The 19,758-nt window shown below is 36.9% G+C and overlaps 3 protein-coding genes across 8 annotated transcripts; 1 reads left to right on the plus strand and 2 right to left on the minus strand.

Annotated features, from left to right (window-relative positions):
* The first annotated feature begins 142 nt into the window (after positions 1–142).
* LOC107684039 (delta-1-pyrroline-5-carboxylate synthase-like) lies at positions 143–14,976 on the plus strand. Of its 6 annotated transcripts, none has more exons than XM_016480167.1 (18): positions 144–279; positions 856–965; positions 2,420–2,640; positions 2,803–2,952; positions 4,122–4,226; positions 4,324–4,482; positions 4,980–5,070; positions 5,771–5,895; positions 5,994–6,138; positions 6,239–6,312; positions 6,481–6,580; positions 6,721–6,941; positions 7,226–7,363; positions 9,329–9,524; positions 9,665–9,786; positions 11,658–11,844; positions 12,119–12,214; positions 12,302–14,976. In XM_016480167.1, the coding sequence occupies exons 2-18, from the start codon at positions 875–877 to the stop codon at positions 12,496–12,498; spliced, it is 2,418 nt and encodes an 805-aa protein (XP_016335653.1). In that variant the 5' UTR covers positions 144–279; positions 856–874; the 3' UTR covers positions 12,499–14,976. The 6 variants fall into 6 exon arrangements, with proteins under 6 accessions (XP_016335650.1, XP_016335651.1, XP_016335652.1 ...); XM_016480170.1 differs by having other exon boundaries at positions 2,489–2,640; XM_016480164.1 differs by having other exon boundaries at positions 143–279; positions 12,119–14,976.
* A 597-nt stretch (positions 14,977–15,573) lies between these two features.
* On the minus strand, positions 15,574–17,234 carry crygmx (crystallin, gamma MX). The gene is made up of 3 exons (XM_016480357.1): positions 17,146–17,234; positions 16,539–16,781; positions 15,574–16,132 (listed from the first exon to the last, which is right to left on the minus strand). Exons 1-3 carry the CDS (start codon positions 17,182–17,184, stop codon positions 15,857–15,859), a joined length of 558 nt encoding a protein of 185 aa, XP_016335843.1. The 5' UTR covers positions 17,185–17,234; the 3' UTR covers positions 15,574–15,856.
* A 467-nt stretch (positions 17,235–17,701) lies between these two features.
* Positions 17,702–19,277, minus strand: crygmxl2 (crystallin, gamma MX, like 2). Its single transcript, XM_016480358.1, has 3 exons — positions 19,180–19,277; positions 18,549–18,791; positions 17,702–18,103 (listed from the first exon to the last, which is right to left on the minus strand). Exons 1-3 carry the CDS (start codon positions 19,186–19,188, stop codon positions 17,825–17,827), a joined length of 531 nt encoding a protein of 176 aa, XP_016335844.1. The 5' UTR covers positions 19,189–19,277; the 3' UTR covers positions 17,702–17,824.
* Between the last annotated feature and the right edge of the window lie 481 nt (positions 19,278–19,758).

The raw sequence follows: 19,758 nt of genomic DNA on the forward strand, positions 1-19,758 counted from the left end.
TGATTTTTATCATAATCGTGCAGCCCTAATAATAATAAAACGCTTCAATTTTGCGCTGATTGCGTATGTGACCTCAGCGGAGTTGACCGTACATAGGTTTGTGAATCGTAACAGTAATCAGCGTACAACTATCACTGCGTACGCCGGTTGCGTAACTACGTGGATGAACGTCAACATGGCTGAATCCATGCGAGCAGCTGCTGAAGAGTTGATGTGGCACTGAAGAGCACCGGTGGCAGTGAACTTGAGCTTAATAAATCACATTTTTTGTAGATTAAGGTATGTAAAATTACATTTACACATTACTGCATTACATCATTACTTTGCATAAATTGCATTAGAAATCTCATGCTGGGCCATTTAATCTTCCTTCTTGCATCAGCTAACGTGTCTCTGAGGAAAGTTTGCAGTGAAAATAAGTGTTTTTCTCTAATGTCTGTTAGTATTGATTGTTTATTCATTATTATTTATTGTGGTGCTGGTAAGTGGTGGTTTCTTGAACCCCGTTTTTTTTTTTTTTTAGAATTGTTAAATATTATTACGCACAGCATGCATTTAGGTCTTGTACAATATAAAGATTCCCCACTCATTATTAAATGTTTTCACGTAATAAAAGCATCCATCCCTGGTAACTATTTTCTCTTGTACGTTTAGCTCAGTGATGCACTTGACTTGTTGAATTGAATGTAGGTCAGTTGGGTGCAGATCAAGCTTTTGTTTATATTTACATTACGTTAAATAAACTATCATCATATGATCTCACATAATATCTCACATACTTTATTATTGTGGGGAACTTGCCTGAAAGATCTAATTAAATTGATTAGATCAAGTGTGTTTTGATTTATATTTCAGTTGTACAGATCAGGTCACCATGTATCTCCAGAAGATGTTCTCCTGTTCTCAGTTTTTAGCGAGAACAAATGCTATGCAAACATTCATAAGAGCTGCTTCACAAGGCAAAAGTAAGTATTTCTGTATTTCTGTACCTTGTATCACATACCTCTTGCAAGAAAGAAAAATATGTAGGGTACTATAAAGAAAAGTTTATGGATTGCAAAACTGATCAATATCAGAACGGATATTAAGTATATTAGTATATCCTTGTTTCTTATTTATTAAAATCAGTCAGAGACAGAGCTTTAAATCTAGAGATACAATTAGTTGTTTCCATTCATAACCCTTGCTCTTAATTTACAGCTTGTCTGTCTCTCTCATTCACTGGGTCGGTGCTCTTCTTTGAGTTCTGTCCTGTCAGCGTTTGGCTGTGCTGTCTGGCTTTGCTGATGTGGCATCTTTTACTGTGTTATTTTCTTTCATAAAGAATGTGGCGGGGGTTTGGTGAGCGCTGAACTTTATGTGCTCACATCTTTGTGAATGGCTTGTGATTTCTGTTCATTTCATTTGATTGCTTTTACAGATCACTTTTATGATTGCCCTGCCATTTGTTATTGATGAATTTTGTATAAAGACCAATCAAATTTTACATGTAAAATAGTCAATATTGATTTCATGTTTTCTTTAAGTCAGTTGGTTTGAATTTTCTAGAATCCCATAGGGACCAGCACTTAATTTGTTCACATTTATGCATTACTCACTCAGATGTAGAGGTGAGTTTTCACATTTACTGTTTTTACTCAAAATATTAAAAGTTACTGGCCAATATTACTCGTTTAAAACATTTAATAACACTCTAAATGTTATCTTTTTAATTTCAAAATAAAGGCAAATTTTTTTGTTCATATTATTATCTGCCATAACATGAAAATTATTATCAGCTTATTGCTATTTGCCAGAAATTTCATATATATTTCACTATACACATCTGTAATGTTTTTTTATAAACTATAATAATATTTTCAGTTAATATATTTATAGAACTCTTAAAACTTAAGATGATATTTTTAATTACAAAGTAAATAGTTATAATGCACTTCATTGGAAGTTGTTTGGATCATGCAAGTTGGACTGTAATATTATTTGCCAAATGTGGCTTTGGTTACATCAGTTGAAAAGAAGCACAGAAAGTTATTCCATTTTAGATTATAGATTATAACAAATTTGCATTGATTCATTTTGTGGGGAATAGCATAGTGTTGATTTATTTACAATTACATTTACATTTTTGCATTTAGCAGACACTTTCAAAGAGACTTAGAAGAGAAGAACATAAGCAAATTGTCACAGAGCTAATTATATTCATAGTATACAATGCCATTTGTTACAACATGCACCTCATACTTGCTATTTTCTCTGCTTGTCTTTTACCATTTCCCCTCATATCCATTCTCTCCTCATTATTCTAATGTCTATTGGTGATACAGTGCACGCTAACGCAGTCCATTTATCCATCACTCACTGGCTTTCCTGCATGGCATGGCTCCTCATTGGGTGCTTTTCCGGCTATCTCTCCATGCAGATCCCTCTTCCTCCCCATTTCTCACACTCCATGCTGTGCGTCAGTGGAGTAACGTGCCTTTTTTTACAGTGCCGCTGGCACGGGCGCACGGTAAGTCATTTGCCCACCGAAGTGAGCTGCGCCAGGCCAAGAGAATCGTCGTCAAGTTGGGGAGTGCTGTTGTAACCCGTGGTGACGAGTGCGGCCTCGCTTTGGGCCGACTCGCTTCAATTGTAGAACAGGTAAAGATGATCGAAGCTTAAGGATTTTCACATAAATATAATGTTGTACTAACAAATCGTGATGCTGAATAAAATTATTGTTGCAGATTATAGGAATTTTGTTTATAATATTTAATTGATGTCACATTATAACTCTTTATTTATGCAATTTGATTGTTTAAGGTGGCCGTGCTTCAGAATCAGGGTAGAGAGATGATGATCGTGACCAGTGGTGCTGTAGCATTTGGAAAACAAAGGCTGAGGCATGAAATACTTCTCTCACAGAGTGTCAGACAAGCCCTGCACTCAGGCCAGAATCAGCTCAAAGATATGGTGAGGACATATAAATTTGATAACATTTTTGGTTAAAAATAAAATTGGATTTAACAGAAGTACAATGTTACATCAATAGGGATAGTTCATCCAAAAATGAAAATTCTCACATCAATTACTCACCCTCATGTCTTTTGAAATCCATAAGATGTTCATTCATCTTTGAAACACATATTTTTTTCCTGAGATAATTTTAGTGAAATGGGAGAGATTTCTGTCTCTTCGTTAAAAGTTAATTCACCCAAAGCTGCAAAAGGTTTATTAACCCTTTACAGCCTGACATATGAAATAAGTCAGAAAATATATACATTGTTAAAAATGGAACAGTTTACCATTATCTTTAGAACGGTATAACAGACTACTTACATAAAATGCATAGAAATATAATTTGTCACTCTATATCTCCCAATAATATGTATTATAAAGATGATATTTAAATGCGTAGTTTTATGATAAAAGCTATAGTTATAATTTGAGGGGTGTAAAACAATGGTGTGCAATGATATACAAATAAACATTCCTAAAAGCCGGATGTATCATATTTGAGACTCACATTTTAACATGATTTTTCTAAATATGATGTATACATAATCAAGTAAACCTAAGTTGCTTCTGTCCAGTAAGTGTTCATCTTCATAAAAGATATTCTTACATTACTTTATAAATTAATATTAAACAGCACAAACACACATGTACCACAACCTGAAGGCAGAGTTTTATAATTATACCAAAAGGCCTTATTACTTGCTAAAAGAAGGCTAAACTATCAGATTACAGAAGGGATGTAGTAGATTGTGTACAACAGGTTTTTAAGCAAAGTTTTAATCATGTTGATAAATTAGAGGCCTTAGAAATTTGGGTATCAAATATGATACAGAAGGCATCATAGGGTTAAGAGATCACAAAAGAAATGCATATAAATCAAGCTGTTTAATCCAAGTCTTCTGAAGAGACGCAATCTCTTTTTATTCACATCTAAACATTGATCAAAGCACACACATAGAGCACATCAAATATGGTAAAGATAAGCTCAACCGTACTTGATTGGCTTGTGGAAACAAACCTCATTGGTTTTTCTTGTGTGTCAAGCAAGCATGTTTTACCTGAATAAACTAACCTTTTTACTTTAAAAAGTTGGAGGCTGAAGTTGGATGTGTTTCCTTTGTCAGTCACTGCCAGTTCTAGAGGCGAGAGCATGTGCCGCTGCGGGACAAAGTGGACTTATGGCTCTGTATGAGGCAATGTTCACTCAATACAGCACTTGTACTGCCCAGGTACATACAGACACTAACATATGCATGGTGAAGCTACAAAATACACTCTTATTCATATTTTCTTTTTTTTTTTTTTCTTTTTTGTTTGTTGCTTCAGATCCTGGTAACAAACCTGGACTTCCACGACGACCAGAAAAGACGGAACCTGAACAGCACTCTGCATGAGCTGCTGCGTATGAACATCGTGCCCATCATCAACACCAATGACGCTGTGGTGCCTCCCCCAGAACCCAACAGCAACCTACAGGGGGTAAATGTGGGTATTGGGAGAGAGCGAGTCTGCCCAGCTGCCTTGCCATCCATCCTCTTCCTTTTGGAACTGCATGCTGGGAGGGGCCTTTACAGATGCATGCTGGGAATCAGAGCAATGCAGAGGCTTAATCTTTGTCTTCTGCACTGTTGCAGCCTGGGGTTTTTTTTCATTCTTGTAGAAACTGGAAAGAAATTAACATTACCACATTCACAGTACTGTCACTTACTCTCTGGGCTCATCTACGCTTGCTCTGTCATGCACTGGCTATGGCTTTAAGTGTGGTTTCATGTGGAATTCTGCTTTTTCATAGACTAGACAGAGTTGTTGTTCATCATACTAATTTTAATGCCATAGTTTAGAGATAAATGTTCATGATGGGAACATGAAATATAGTGGTGATGTCTGTCTTTGTGGGTTTTAAAAAACAAGGGCCATTTTCTAGTTTGAGTCTCTTTCGAGACTCTTCTTTTCACACTTCTTTTCTCTTTTTCATACTTCAGGTTATCAGTATCAAGGATAACGATAGTCTTGCAGCGCGGCTTGCCGTGGAGATGAGGGCAGATCTTCTCATTGCTCTCTCTGATGTAGAAGGTGAGATTTCAGTTTGAATGTTAATCAGTGAATACATCAATACCATATCATATTTTACTGGCTGGTATTAGATGTTTTTTTTTATTTATCTGTATTGTATATTTACTTGTTCATACTATTTTTTTTTTTTTCAAACTGTAGCACTCACTTCAAGTATTTAGTAACACTTAGTGTTAAAAGTAATCTTTAGCAAGTCTCAAAATGATACTATACATTAAGATGTTGTGATGCATAAATGTTCTTGTCGCATTTAAAAATGTAAAAAGGATTTTAGTTTTTGGATATTTTATTTATTTACTTAATTTAATTATTTATATTTGTATTCTATGTTTAAACTTTTAAGAAATTGACATTTTTATTCAGCAAAGATGCATTAAATTGATCAAAAGTGAAGACATTTATTTATAATGTTACAAAAGATTTCTATTTCAAATAAATACAGAAAAAAATATATCATGGTTACGATTTCACAAACTATAATAACTACTTTTTATTGATTTTTAAAATATTAAAAACTATATTTTAACTGTACTATATAACACTTAAGGAAAAGGTTTAAAGACTTAAATTATCGTCACTCTTTTTAATGCAGTTAAATGCGGTCTGAAGCTTTCCAGAGTTAATAATGGCAGGCTTTTAATATTTGAGTGAAATTTTAAACTCGACCATTTTACTTGCCTTTTTTAATCACCCTCTCCAGGACTTTACGACAGCCCACCAGGGTCAGACGATGCCAAGCTCCTGGACACATTTTACCCTGGCGACCAGCATTCCATTACCTATGGTACAAAGTCCAGGGTCGGCATTGGAGGAATGGAAGCTAAGGTATGATTACAGAAAGGATATCTGTGACACACACAAAATATATATTTTGTTAGGATGAATAACTGAAACTGGCAGTATGTGTAATCACTAAACTTCAGGTTAAAGCTGCTCTCTGGGCTCTCCAAGGTGGGACGTCTGTTGTCATTGCTAACGGTACACACCCCAAAGTCACGGGTCATGTGATCACTGACATTGTTGAGGGAAAGAAAGTAGGAACCTTCTTCTCAGAGGTCAAGCCAGCTGGTGAGTTACCACACGTTCTACTGAATCAGTTTTTTTCTAATGTGATTCATTTATCTTTGTTTGTTGAGAGATCTCAGATGCCACTTTTCATCATTCACAGGTCCCACAGTCGAGCAGCAGACAGAAATGGCTCGCTCTGCTGGCAGGACCCTTGCTTCCCTTGAACCAGAGCAGGTTGGCTAAACTTTTGAACCACTATTTTAAATGACGGGCTGGAATCATATGTGCCTATTTTCCCCAGAAACTGTTGAATCATTAGATTAAAAAGGAATATCCTGGGTTATTTTCATCTTAACATCTATAGACAGCATCTGTGTCGTGTCATATTCTGTTTGTCCACAGAGAAGTGACATCATTTGCACATTGGCTGATCTCCTTACTGAGAGAAAAGATGAAATCTTATCTGCCAACAAAAAGGACATGGAGCATGCTGTTAGCACAGGTAACAGGAAGTGATTGCACATGCTCTCCAGACCATGTGCAATGTGATTCCCCCAAACACCCCCCCCCCCCCACTGGAGTGGTCTATCACAAAGAGTTGTTTTTTTTTGGTTCACTCAATTTCAATCTGTTATGTTACAGGTCGTCTGTCTCCAGCCATGCTGAAGCGACTCAGTTTGTCATCGTCTAAACTGAACAGTCTGTCCATCGGCTTGCGTCAGATCTCAGTGTCCTCTCAGGACAGCGTTGGCAGGGTTCTGCGCAGGACTCGTGTGGCAAACAAACTGGAGCTGGAGCAGATCACTGTCCCCATAGGAGTACTACTTGTCATCTTTGAGTCACGACCAGACTGCCTTCCTCAGGTCAGGTGCACAAAATGCATGCATATACATAAGTAGTGTAGTTTTTTTAATATTGTTTTAGTTTTCCTGTATGTGAGCATGTTTATGTTTGGACCAGTGGGTGGTGGTTAAACATCTGGGCTGTTAACAGAAAGGTTGTAGATTCAAACCCTTTAATTCGTCACCAGATTTGCCTAGTCTCCAGGTTGCTCAAGTGGGATTGGCCAACCAGTACGTGTAGTGTAATGTGAGTTGCTTCATACAAATATCTGCTAAATGTCTCATTTATTTTTATCAACCAACAGGTTTCTGCTTTAGCCATTGCCAGTGGAAATGCTCTTTTGTTGAAAGGTGGCAAAGAGGCGGCCAACACAAATCGCATCCTGCATGAACTCGCTCAGGAGGCTCTGTCTATCCATGGAGTCAAAGATGCCATCCAGCTGGTAAATGAAATGCTTTTGCACAGCAGGTTTTCACCTTTCATATATGGGCGATTCTACAGAATTGGTCCAAAGTCAGAGTTAAAAACGTTTGGAAAATGTATGTATGCAAATTTTATAATACCCAAGGTACACATTTCTAGTAATTGTGCAGTTAATTCTCATATTGTATTTTCAGAAAGTATTGGAATATTTGTCCTCTCCCCAAATTTGTCACTACCGAAACACAGTAATAATAATTTAATTAGAAGGGTTATATTGACCTAATAAGATTTTGCTTACATCTACATTGTAAATATATTTTTTTCTATTTTATAATTTTTATCAATATTTCAAGTGTAATTTATGAGATTTGTTGTATTTTGAATTCAATTTTTCTTTGTAAAAGGCAAAAAGTTGATCTTACTGATTTCAAAGTTAAGGATTTAGTAGTTTGAATACACATTGAACCAAAAACTCATCATAATTCAGTATACTTTATTTTTGACAAAACATCTGAAGTTTCGGTCGTGGCTGCACATTTTCGGTAGTGACAGTAATGCTTTGGTAGCGATCACATCACATTACAGAATTTTAACTTTCATACTAAAACACTACTAAAACATACTAAAATACTAAAGATTTTAGTACAGTTATGCAGTTTTTTTGTTTATTTCCCCCAAATATGAGGATTATGTGTTTCCTTTTGTTACTACCGAAACAATGATGACATGTTTTGGTCGTGACTGTTTCGGTAGTGACAATGTTATTGGATAACACCCAAAAAAAAAAAATGTAGATACTTTTGAACCTATCTCAAAGATGCTAATCAGCACATGGATAGCTAGCACAGTTTTGAACAGTTGTACACACATAAAAATTAAATTATATGGAATAACTCCCAAAAAAGTGTGCTTTATTGCAGAAAAAAGGTGTTCGGTGTTGACGTTCCTTAGTTACACAGATTTTTCAGACTTTTGAACACATTTACCTCAAAACGAAGGGGCCTATCTACTCACCCTGTAGCTATGAGAGAGAGAGACACAAATATCTCCTAATCATAAATGTAGGGGTGTAGTTAATTTCAGTCTCAGCCAATGAACTAAAACATAGACTGATTCGGTAGTGACATGAAAAATGCGGGACACATTTTTTTACATAAAGTTTCATAATTTACAAAGGAAATATCTTTTTTTTTTTTGAACTTCACTTTTTAAAAGAATCAAAAAGATATTTTTAAAAACAACAATTTAAAAAAATGCAAAAATTATTTCAATATCATTTTCATAAGTTGAAATTTAGGGGTTAGGGTTCGGGACAGCCACCTCCCAATTGAAAGTACCCAATAAATGATGATTTTATATATATTAAGCTTACTAATATTTTAAATATTATTGTGGGTTTCAATAGAGAATAGAGGGATCTTAGTAAACATCTAAGATTTTAATACTTAAATGCTTTTTAAATGTGTTTTTTGGTTGTGGGACAGCAGTTTGGCCCAATCCTGTAGAATGGCCCATACACACACACACACTGCTGTTCAGAAGTTTAGGTCCAGTAAGGTTTTTTTTTGTGTGTTTTTTAAAAAGAAGTCTCACCAAGGCTGCATTTACAAAATTGATCAAACTAGTAATATTGTGAAATCTTATTACAATTTCAAATAACTGTTTTCCATTTTTATATATTTAAAATATAAATGTTTATTCCGGTGATGGCAAAGCTGGATTTTTTCTCAGGATTCTTTGATGAATATAAGGTGCAAAAAAACTGCATTTATTTGAAATAGAGATCTTTTGTGACATTATAAATGTCTTTACTGTCACTTTTGATCAATTTAATACATCCTTGCTGCATAATATATGCATACGTATATGCACATACGCATAATACTTATGCATACATAAAGTATTAATTTAAAAACAACAACAAAAAAAAAAACTTTTGATGTGTGTATATGTAGTCATTTAGAAGATATAATGTGTGTGGCAGGTGAGCACGCGTGAAGAGGTGGAGGATCTGTGCCATCTGGAGAAGATGATTGATCTGATCATTCCCCGCGGCTCCTCTCAGCTAGTCAGAGATATTCAGCGTGCAGCTAAGAGCATCCCTGTTCTTGGCCACAGTGAGGGGATCTGCCATGTCTATGTGGACCATGAGGCCAGTGTTGACAAAGCCATCAAGATCAGTAAGACTGCCAGTGAAGATTTACGAGTGTAGATGTTGTTGTTTTTTTCACATAGGTGTACTTCACAGACAACAATTTGATATTGTAGATTTATTGTTTATAATGGTTTAAATTACACTGGTTTTGTTTTATCTCTTTAGTCCGAGACTCTAAATGCGACTACCCTGCAGCCTGTAATGCCATGGAAACCCTGCTGGTGCATCGAGATCTTCTCAGAACCCCATTGTTTGATCAGATCATTGACATGCTGAGAACAGAACATGTAAGACCACATATATATCCACAGTATGTCATTCATACTTAATTAGGCCTATACTCTGAGGACTGTAACCAGATCTGTCTTTGGTCTAGAAAAAAATAATATAGTGTTTCTATTGAAGCTTCTTTCTGCCTCAGGGTTAAACAAAACAAAAAATGCAAATACATACTATCGTTCAAAAGTTTGGGGTCGAAGATTATTAAAAATGTTTTTAAAAGAAGTCTCTTTCTCACCAAGGCTGTATCTATTTAAACAAGACAGTAATAATATTAAATTATTCTGATTCCTATTTAAATATGTTTTAAAATTGTAAATTAATTAAACTTGATCAAATTCCTGTGATGGCAAAGCTGAATTTTCAGTAGCCATTACTCCAGTCTTCAATGTCACATGATCCTTCAGAGCTTATTTTAATATACTTGTTTGATGCTCCAGAAAAAAATCTTGTTATTATAAATGTAAAAGCAGTTGAGCTGCTTAATATTTTTGTGGATACATAATGCATAAACCATGATACAATTTTATTTCAGGATTCTTAGATGAATAAAAAAGTTCAACAGCATTTACAGTGGGTATTGAAAAGAATCACCCCCCTTTAAAATAATCACATTTTGTTGCTTTGTAGCCTGAAATGAAGATGTACACAGTTTTTGGTTTATCCAGCTATATTTACTCAGTGCAACTTATAACATCCAAGTGAAAGATATAACACCAACATGAAGAAAGAAAAAAAAAAGCAGAATCATCTAGTTGGAAAAAGGATCACTCCTCTTGTGTCAGTATTTTGTTGAACCACCTTTTGCTTTAATTACAGCCTTTAGTCTGTTGGGATTTCTCTCTACTAACTTTGCACATGTAGGCTTTGCATTATTTGCCTACTCTTCTTTGCAGAACTGCTCAAGTTTAGTTCAATTTGATGGTGAGCGTTTGTGGACTGCAGTCTTCAAGTCATTCCACAGATTTTCAATGGGGTTTAAGTCTGGGCTCTGACTAGGCCATGCAAGGACATTCACCTTTTTCTCCTTAAACCACTGTGTGGTCAGTTTTGCTGTGTGCTTTGGGTCATTGTCATGTTGGAAGGTAAACCTTCTTCCCATTTCTGGCAGAGGGCAGCAGATTTTCAGCAAGAATTTTAGGGTATTTTGCCCCATCCACTTTTCCTTCTATCCTGACAATTGCTCCAGTCCCTGCTGCAGAGAAACACCCCCATAACAGGATATCACCACCTCCATGGTCCCTGCTGCAGAGAAACACCCCCAGAACAGGATATTAGCACCTCCATGCTTTACTGGTGGAATGCTGTTATTTGTATGGTGAGCTGTATTGGATTTCTGCCAGACATATTGTTTGGTGTTGAGGCCAAATAATTCAATTTTAGTCTCACCTGCCTCAGAATCTTAAGGTGCATTTTGGCAAAGCTCGGTCGTGACTGCATGTGGCCTTTCTTGAGGAGTGGCTTTTTTTCTTGCAACGCTCCCATACAAACCACATTTGTGGAGATATTGTGGTCACATGCACACAATCTGCACACTGCACACTGTCTTCATTTCAGGCTGCATTATTTTAAAGGGGGTGATTCTTTATTCCCACTGTATTTGAATTAGAATATTTTGTAAATAATTACATTTGTTTACTGTCACTTTTGATCAGTGCAATGTGTCCTTGCTTAATAAAAGTATTAATTTCCTTAAAAAAAAAAAAACTTGAGTAGTGTACATCTTAATTATATCTCACTGTTACTTTTCTTTTTTCTTCACCGTTCTTTTTCTTTTTTTGTGTGTGTGTCTTCCATATATTTCTGCATATTATAAAATGATAGTCTACGTTTATAACTGCACTTTCTTAAAATTGTTAAAATTATTTGACTTTTGTAGGTGAAGATCCATGCCGGCCCCAAGTTTGCATCGTACCTGACCTTCAGCCCGTCAGAGGTCAAGTCTCTGCGTACTGAGTACGGGGATCTGGAGTGCTGTATCGAGGTTGTGGACAGTATGCTGGAGGCTGTTGATCACATCCATAAATACGGCAGTTCCCACACTGATGTTATCGTCACTGAAAATGGTAAGACTAAACATACACCTGCCTATAGTGGTGGACAATCATGTATAAATCTAGACTCTTGGTGTTAAAATTAATTGCAAGCTGTGTAAACGTTAAACTTGATGAATTATGTTAGTGTTTTAATCTTAAAAATGACATGCATTAGCTTTCAATGCTCTATTGTGAACAAAAAAAGCAGTGCTGTAGTGCCATCTAGTGGGAACATTGATGATTCCAAACATTTTTTTTTATTGAATTTATTTAATTATCATTATCTTTCACATACTCTTTGTAGAGGACACAGCAGAGCAGTTCCTTCAGCAATTAGATAGTGCCTGTGTCTTTTGGAATGCCAGCTCACGGTTCGCTGACGGATATCGTTTTGGTCTCGGTAGGTGTCTTTTTCTTTTTTTCTCATCCACAAACTTATTTAAATGTTTCCATTTTAATCTCATAATGACCCTGTGGTGCTTTGTAGGTGCAGAGGTTGGCATCAGCACGGCTCGTATTCATGCCCGTGGGCCTGTGGGGTTAGAAGGGCTTCTCACTACCAAGTGGGTCTTACGGGGCGAGGGCCACACAGCTGCAGATTTCTCTGAGCAGGGCAGCATGACGTATCTGCACGAGAATCTTCCGGTGGCGCAGGTTCTTCCTGAACGCAGAACCACCAGCTAGAGTTGTGAAGTAAAAGCATCTACAGTCAAGAATCAAATACATCTTATTTAAGTAAAAGCTCACCCACTTAAAATCTATTTAAAGACTCCAATCAGGCAGTGTATTTGGAGTAAGTGCGAATACAAAGAAAATCATCTGTGGATGGAGAGCCGTTCAATGAACCCATACATTTAAATTTTCCCAGATACACCCATTTTAGTCAAGTGTGTCTTGTTCTCAGAAAGAACCAGACGAACGTATAGCTACAGAAACTCAGAAGGGTCATGCAAAGACGACAAGGGAATTTGCTTAAAGCTGTAATCCATCTGATTGTTTTTGTAATTTTTGTTATGATTTGTGCGTTGTATTATGTTCTTTTGAGTAGCAAAACGAATTATTGATCATGGAAAAAATAATAACAGCTTCATTCCAGTATGGAGTTAATGAAAAGAAGCCTCCCGAATTGCCCATGGTATATATTTATGTCATATTTAATGTGTGAAAATGCAGTAGGAATTTCGAAATGAAATTTCCTGACAAAAATTGGAGCATTAAAAATCATTGTGCCATTTTACAGCATATTGTGTACACGTAATTTCAGCTTTTATGGGAAAAATATATACATCACATTAAAAAAAAACTATTATTAACTAAAAAAATAATATTTTTCATGTGGCAGTACAAGTCATATACAGTACAAGATAAGAAAACTATTATCAACTGAAAAAGAAACTAGAATTTTAAAGCTGCTTTGTCTGTATAAGTTACTTTTATTGAAGAGGAAACGCAAGAAAAGCAATCTTCCTTGCATTTTTTTTTTATACTCATTGCTTTTTAATCATGAATAATATGCAGAACTGTTAGCATTTCCGTGTTACTGCTGTAAAACTCACCCGGGACGGCCAGCTTTTGTCCTGAACTGCTTCAAAAAGGCCTCGTTTTCCGTACTTTAAAGTGCTGTAACGCTCTACAAAATAGTGGTGCTTATAGTGTGAAAAGTGTTCTGAAGATGTTCACAATTTTTGTATGTAGAATAAATTTCTTTTTTGTACTTTCAAAATGCTTCTGGATACATTTGATGCCTCTGACAAAGACCTGAAAGTTTAATTTGTACCTGAAAGAGGTTTGGAGAAGGGTTTAGGGAGGAAACCGACAAGTATTGGGGCCATTTTGAACTTGATTAATAATCTTTCTTAAGTGCAGTTCAGTGTGGAAAACATCAAGAGGCTTTTCTGTAGGGAGAGAGAGACTTGCCAACACTAAGTGGGACATGGAAGAGTGAAAACAATACTACAGAGTATTAATTATGTTGCTATTAGGAAAGAAGAGACTGCGAGAAGACTGAGGCTTGCCATGAAAGTGCCAGTGCCTTTTGACTCAAGTTCTTTTTATTCTCCAAAATGTGCGGTTTACCCTCAATGAGCCTTCATCAGAAACTAAAAAGATCCAGAGATGAAGAGAAACTAAGTCTCATTCATCTGTTATTGTGTTCCAACTTTACTGCGTAAGATCCATGATCAATAACTTTTTGGATGAAAGAGGTTAAAAAATGCTCAAATGAGGACAATGTTACTGCCAAATCAGGAGACGGAAATACAGGTGCAGAAGTAAGAAAGTAGAATTATGACTAACATGCGAAACAAAGCTTACAGTGCTGATTTTCAAATATAAGATCGTGAGTGTTGACCCTAAAGCTGCACTTTTAGATCTATTTTGTCAGTACAGTTTTATTCTGTTCAAATTATGACTGCTAAATAATTGTTGATTTGTTACTACTGCACATCAACCTGCGCCCAATATTTCACACTTCTGAGAGTTTAAAGCATATGGATGTGAAATTTAAAAGAACCGGTCTCATGGCAAGCCATCGGACTTTCACAGTCAGTACAGCTTTAATTGAACATTACTTGAGGCGAAAACTAATTTCTTGTGCTTCCTTGGATATTTAGAGACTCAAATGTGCTCCCTGCAGAGCTGAATTTTTTCAAATCAATAATTAATCATCAGAGTTCTTTATTCATTTGTATCTTTGCCAAATATGGGCTTCTAATTAACTATTTCAATAATTGATATTTATCTTTGAAAGAGCTTGGTATCCATACCTTATGAAAAATGCATGAACTGAGATATGGACTTTTGTTTTGTTTTGTGTTCTGAGAGAGCCGCATGCTCGGGGCTAAGACCAGGCCACTTTGACTTTTCCTCTTTGAGTCTGTGTTGCCCTATGATGTGCTGCTACTATGGTGCCTCTTTCAAGGGCCCAAAGCATCTGCTAGACATCATGTGATCTTATAAAAGTCTTTTGCTCTTCCATCCTGAGATACCCCTTTTTTGTTCTTTAATAACTCAGTTCAAAGAACAAGCTGTTTCCTTATAATTTCCTTTTGTCTCTCAGGCACGAGATGATGTCGTGTACGCATGCAACAACATTTTGGCATGTTTCATTCATTCAAGATTTCTGCGGGTTTTAAAAAGGTCTTAAAAAGTCTTAGTTTGCCCTTTCACAAATTAAGGCCTTAAAAGGACTTAAATTCATAAAATCATGGCATTAAATGTTGCATGCACTGCAAAAAATGAATATCTTTGACAGTATTTTTTGTCTTGTTTTTCAAAACAAATATCTAAACATCCTGAAATCAAGGTACTTTTGCTTGAGATGCCAAATGAAGATATGAAATCTTGTTTTTGTTTTTTTATTGAACAAAATTAAGTAAGTTTATGCTTAAAACAAAAATCTGGAAATGGGGTTTGAAAACTTGTTTTCCCTTTGAATTAAGTTGTTTTTTTCTAAGGCCATTGGCAGATATTTTTCCCTTATTTAATCACAAATTCATTTAATTTTGATACAAGACAAAAATACTTTTATGCAGTGTGATCAGAAGGTAACGTAAAAGTTATTTCCATATTTTAGTTGAGCTATTTTTTGGTTTAAAAAATTGCAGTGCTGCTAACACAACTCATTGCCTCCTCCATATTGACGAGTTGTGTTCCCTTTAATTTTCTTTAATTGGTCTCAAAAAGGTCTTAAATTCACCTCCCTACACTTTTCAGAAACCCTATCATTGCACGGCATTCAGAGTGTACAAATGTCATTTGTTTGATTTTAATCAAATTTTCCTTTATTTCCAGTTGTAGTTGGGAAGGGAAAGGTGCTGATAAAATAGTTTGCTCAGTCAACAGTGCTAAAAGAGACAAATAGCCCTAATTAAGTGAGGCTAAGTGGCATTTGTGCCGGAATAAAGCAAGCATCACAAATACATTCAGCATGACAGATGCACAGGCCTGATCACCTCGAGGTGATTGAAGGTCAGACGTAGTCGCTGCATGGACAGGCAGTGCTGTTGACACATTGGGAGAGGTGGTTGTGTGATTTGGATCTTCAGTTGACGTCAGTCACACGTCGCAGGGAGCCCATGGTAGGACTTGGGCTGCCCCACTCGACGTATCTCCTGTATTCGCCGGGGCGCAGGAAGAACTGGCGGCCAGTGTAGTTGGGGTGCTCGTGGAGGGTCCAGTAGCCTTCCATGACATTGGCTGAAGAGATGTCTCCGTTGTGGAATCGCTGACGCAGGTCAGGGCAATCTTCATTCAGCTCCATTGCCTGACCACCAAAATCGGAGCGCTCAAAGATTTTCATCCTGTAGTTTCCAGTGTACTGGGGAAGAAATAATCAGTGTTGTATTAAAAAAAATCTCCAAAAATGTAAAGCATTGCTCTGATTGATCAGCCCCAACACTGGATCAGCCAATAGCATGAGTTTGGGGTGGGAGTACCTATTCGGTTGACCAATGGCAGACAAGGTGAGTGTTTAGGAAACCTGTTTGTTTTCATATCATATAAACAGAGTAAACATCCCAAACTTTAAAATCAAAAGAATAAAAAAAGAGAAAATGACAAAATACTCAAAGAACAGTCTTTTTTTCTTTTTTTTTTGATGAACTAGGTTCTCCCAACCTAACCTACATAATTAAACTCTTAACTTGCTGATGCAAAGGGAAAATATTTCCTATCACAATAGATTATTTTTAAATAATAATAATTTAAATAATTTAAAGACTCACAGGAGGAACCAAGCGACAGGAACGAATGCAGTCGTTGAATCCAGCCCAGCGCTGGAAATCAGAGTATTCACCCTTGGAAAGCATGTACTGGTATCCAGCATAGTTGGGCCTCTCGTAGGCCACCCAGCTTCCACTTTCTACTCGGATGGAGTTGCAGCGAGAAAAGTGGGCCTGCATGTCAGTGCAGTCTCCAATGCACTCATAGTGACGGCCCTGGAAGTTTTTGTCTTCAAAGAAAGTAATCTGTGGGATGGTTATAAAAGAAAAATACAGGATTACAGGTACATTTTTAGTTTGTAGTTTCACTTTTTCTTGAGTATTTTATCTGATTTTTATTTATTTACTTATTTTTGTAAGAAGTTACATGGAAAATCTGAAATGTTCTTTTTAATAGTAATTTTTGTCTTCTATATGACAACTTATCTTTTAATCCAGAGTTAACTGTTTTATAATTTTTCAAAAGTTTTTTTTTTATATATATATATATATATTATATATGTTTTGTTCGAATTTATTTTGAGGAGTTAAAAGCATGGTTTCGGGTAATAGGGATGAATATCCTAAAACCTTGATCTGTGAAATTTACAGACAGAATTTGGTCACTTACCTTGCCCATTGTGACTGTTCTCAAAGCGGACCAAACCATTTCTGAGGTCAGGATGTCTTTATAGACCCGGCATGGATCAGGGCTTTGTTTGTGACTCACAAAACTCTGTCTGGTCAGCACAATGTGTTCTATAGAGTGGATGCGACTGTAGATCTGCCTGTGCGTGCCCCCCTTTGTGTCTTTGCAACCTTTTTTTCTCTCTCTCCAAAGACAGCACCACTGCACTTTTCAGTGCTTGACAAAAAAGTTGCAAACTCTGCTTTTAGTTGCTTCAGGGCTTTACATGTAAATGCCATGAACTGGCAGGACACATAAATGAGGATAAAATGGTAATATGAAGCTGGGATATAAAGTGATTTAAACAAGATTTAATTGAATTTGTCCTCTCACATAAAAGTTCTGTTTTATCGTTTGGAATGAGACTAAAATTAATTATTCAACCACGTCAGATTTATAAAGTTGAGTTTTGAGCTTGAAACTGACATGCAGTCTTTTTTTTTTGTATGTGTACTGGGCAATGGATCAATGGATCCTTATTCGAAAAACAACTGGCAGGCTGAAGAAACTTTCTGTTTCCTACGCTACCAAATAATTCAAAGCATCATGAAGAAAAAGACAGCATGCAAGACCTGTTTTAATCAGTTTTAACGTCTTTAATGCTCATACAAAAAGACTCCGTTTACATTAAACTGCTCCTCATTCTCCTAAAGGAGCCAATCATGGGATTCATGCATCCCCATTCGCTGCAGGCTCTGTATTCTCCGGGCCGCAGGAAATACTGACGGCCTCTGTAATTTGGGTGCTCGTAAAAGGTCCAGTAGCCCTCCATACAGTTACAGGAGTAGATGCCGTGGTAGCCAAAATGGTCGCAGACATTGGGGCAGTCGTCTGTGAACTCCATCATGTGTCTGTACATTTCAGGTCTGTTGTAGATTTTCATGCGGTAGGCACCTCTGTACTGTTGTGTGAGGAGAAAACAGCAGTTAGGGCTTTAGAGGAATCAATAATCAGGGCAATGCAGAGACATTTGAGAGACCAGTTGTCAGAATGTTAAGGAGAAAACTCTGAAAATTCTTGAAGTCGCGTTGAGACTGAGCCTTTGAACGTGACTTCCTGCCGTAAACGTGCAACTTTCAAAGATTTTCAAGTAGACGTTTAGTCATTTTTGTTGAACAAACTCTAGTGACAGTGTCATGATTCTTCCACTGTCAAAAACAGAGATGAATGGAATTATGATGAGCTGCGCAGTCATTGGAGCGTGTCTTGCTCCATTTCAAATAACTAAATCTCCTGGTGGACCTGTGAACCTGTTTTTTTCCCCTGCATATATTAATTACTTCAAAGAGCTCGTTGATTAGGTGTCTAACTGTGTGAAATAAAACCCATCAGTTTGATTGACTTACTGGGGAGAACATCTGACAAGATCTGATACAACTGTTGAAGCCCATCCAGTGGTGAAAGTTAGGATACTCCCCACGGCCCAGGACGTACTGATACCCCATATAGTTGGGCTTCTCATAGCCCACCCAATGACCCCCCATGACCCTTATGGAGTTGCAGCAGTTGAAGTATCTGTAGGTGTCATGGCAGTCAGCAGAGCACTCATAAGAGCGCCCCTGGAAGTTGGAGCCTTCGTAGAAGATGATCTGACGACAGAAAGCCACAGAGGACAGTAAAGATGTTAGCAAAGAACAGAGGAATAATCTAAGTGGCGAAGGAATATGCCGATTTTGTCCATTCTTATGTGAAAGTTCTATAGAAAGCTGTTATGGCTAAACCTCCATGAAAGATTGTCTGAATATTTATACTGGAAGAAAAATTTGGACAGAGATGCTATTCTAAAGAATTGTAATGTCCCTTTGCAAAACTGTCCTATCTTCTATCTAGTTTGACTTTTCAGGTCTTCAGGTTGTTCCAAGTCAGTGTGAAGCTCACGTTCCTAATGTGGCAAATAACCACATACTGTCTTGTGAAAATAGCCATTCTAAACAGTAAGTATCACTCTAATTAGAAGGTACAACTGTCAGCGCTTACCTTTCCCATGGCTGCAGAGCAGGATGTCCACACCGTTCTGCCGTACTGCCATAGAGGTCCTGGTGGACCTTTTATACTCTTCTACAGATGTATACACACAGAAGCCAGAAGCACATCACAGAAACTAGAGTTTACCTTTGAAAACATCACAGACCTTTCCATTATTCATTTCTCTAAAGACAACTAAAGCCACACTCCCATTATTCCCGAATTCTAGAGTTTACCTATACAAATTCCCCTCACCTCACGAGCCTTAGCAGCACACCAAGCCTTGTTCACCCATGACCTGGTGATGTGCTTTTCACAACAGGCCACAAAAGGATCAGGAGGCATTATAACAGGCCTTTCTGTCTATGGCACAATGTGTAGTAAAAATGAAGCAAACTAATTTATGCACAAGTTTCATTTGATTTAATTCAAAGTTCCCTTTAAGTAACCCTAAAACAGTGGGGTTTCAAACTGGGGTCCATGGACGCCAGGCAGCTGGCAGGGGGATGCTAGGAGGTGCACAAAAGTTTCAGAAAAAAAAGATTATATGGCAGTCAAAATTAACATGGTAATTAATGAATTAATCAAGAT

This window comes from Sinocyclocheilus anshuiensis, unplaced genomic scaffold, assembly GCF_001515605.1.
Source record: "Sinocyclocheilus anshuiensis isolate Anshui unplaced genomic scaffold, SAMN03320099.WGS_v1.1 scaffold553, whole genome shotgun sequence".
Taxonomy (NCBI): Eukaryota; Metazoa; Chordata; class Actinopteri; order Cypriniformes; family Cyprinidae; genus Sinocyclocheilus; species Sinocyclocheilus anshuiensis.

Bases quoted from the DNA above. Each gene is read 5' to 3' on its own strand.
- crygmxl2 (XM_016480358.1), bottom strand. The intron at 18,104-18,548 runs GTAAGTCAATCA...CTCACACAACAG, and splicing joins CTTGTCAGATGTTCTCCCCA to TACAGAGGTGCCTACCGCAT.
- crygmx (XM_016480357.1), bottom strand. From the start codon at position 17,184: ATGGTTTGGTCCGCTTTGAGAACAGTCACAATGGGCAAG. The intron at 16,782-17,145 runs GTAAGTGACCAA...ACCATCCCACAG, and splicing joins GAACAGTCACAATGGGCAAG to ATTACTTTCTTTGAAGACAA. The intron at 16,133-16,538 runs GTGAGTCTTTAA...TTTCTTCCCCAG, and splicing joins CCTGTCGCTTGGTTCCTCCT to TACACTGGAAACTACAGGAT.
- LOC107684039 (XM_016480164.1), top strand. From the start codon at position 875: ATGTATCTCCAGAAGATGTTCTCCTGTTCTCAGTTTTTAGCGAGAACA. The intron at 2,953-4,121 runs GTGAGGACATAT...TTCCTTTGTCAG, and splicing joins AGAATCAGCTCAAAGATATG to TCACTGCCAGTTCTAGAGGC. The intron at 11,845-12,118 runs GTAAGACTAAAC...TACTCTTTGTAG, and splicing joins TGTTATCGTCACTGAAAATG to AGGACACAGCAGAGCAGTTC.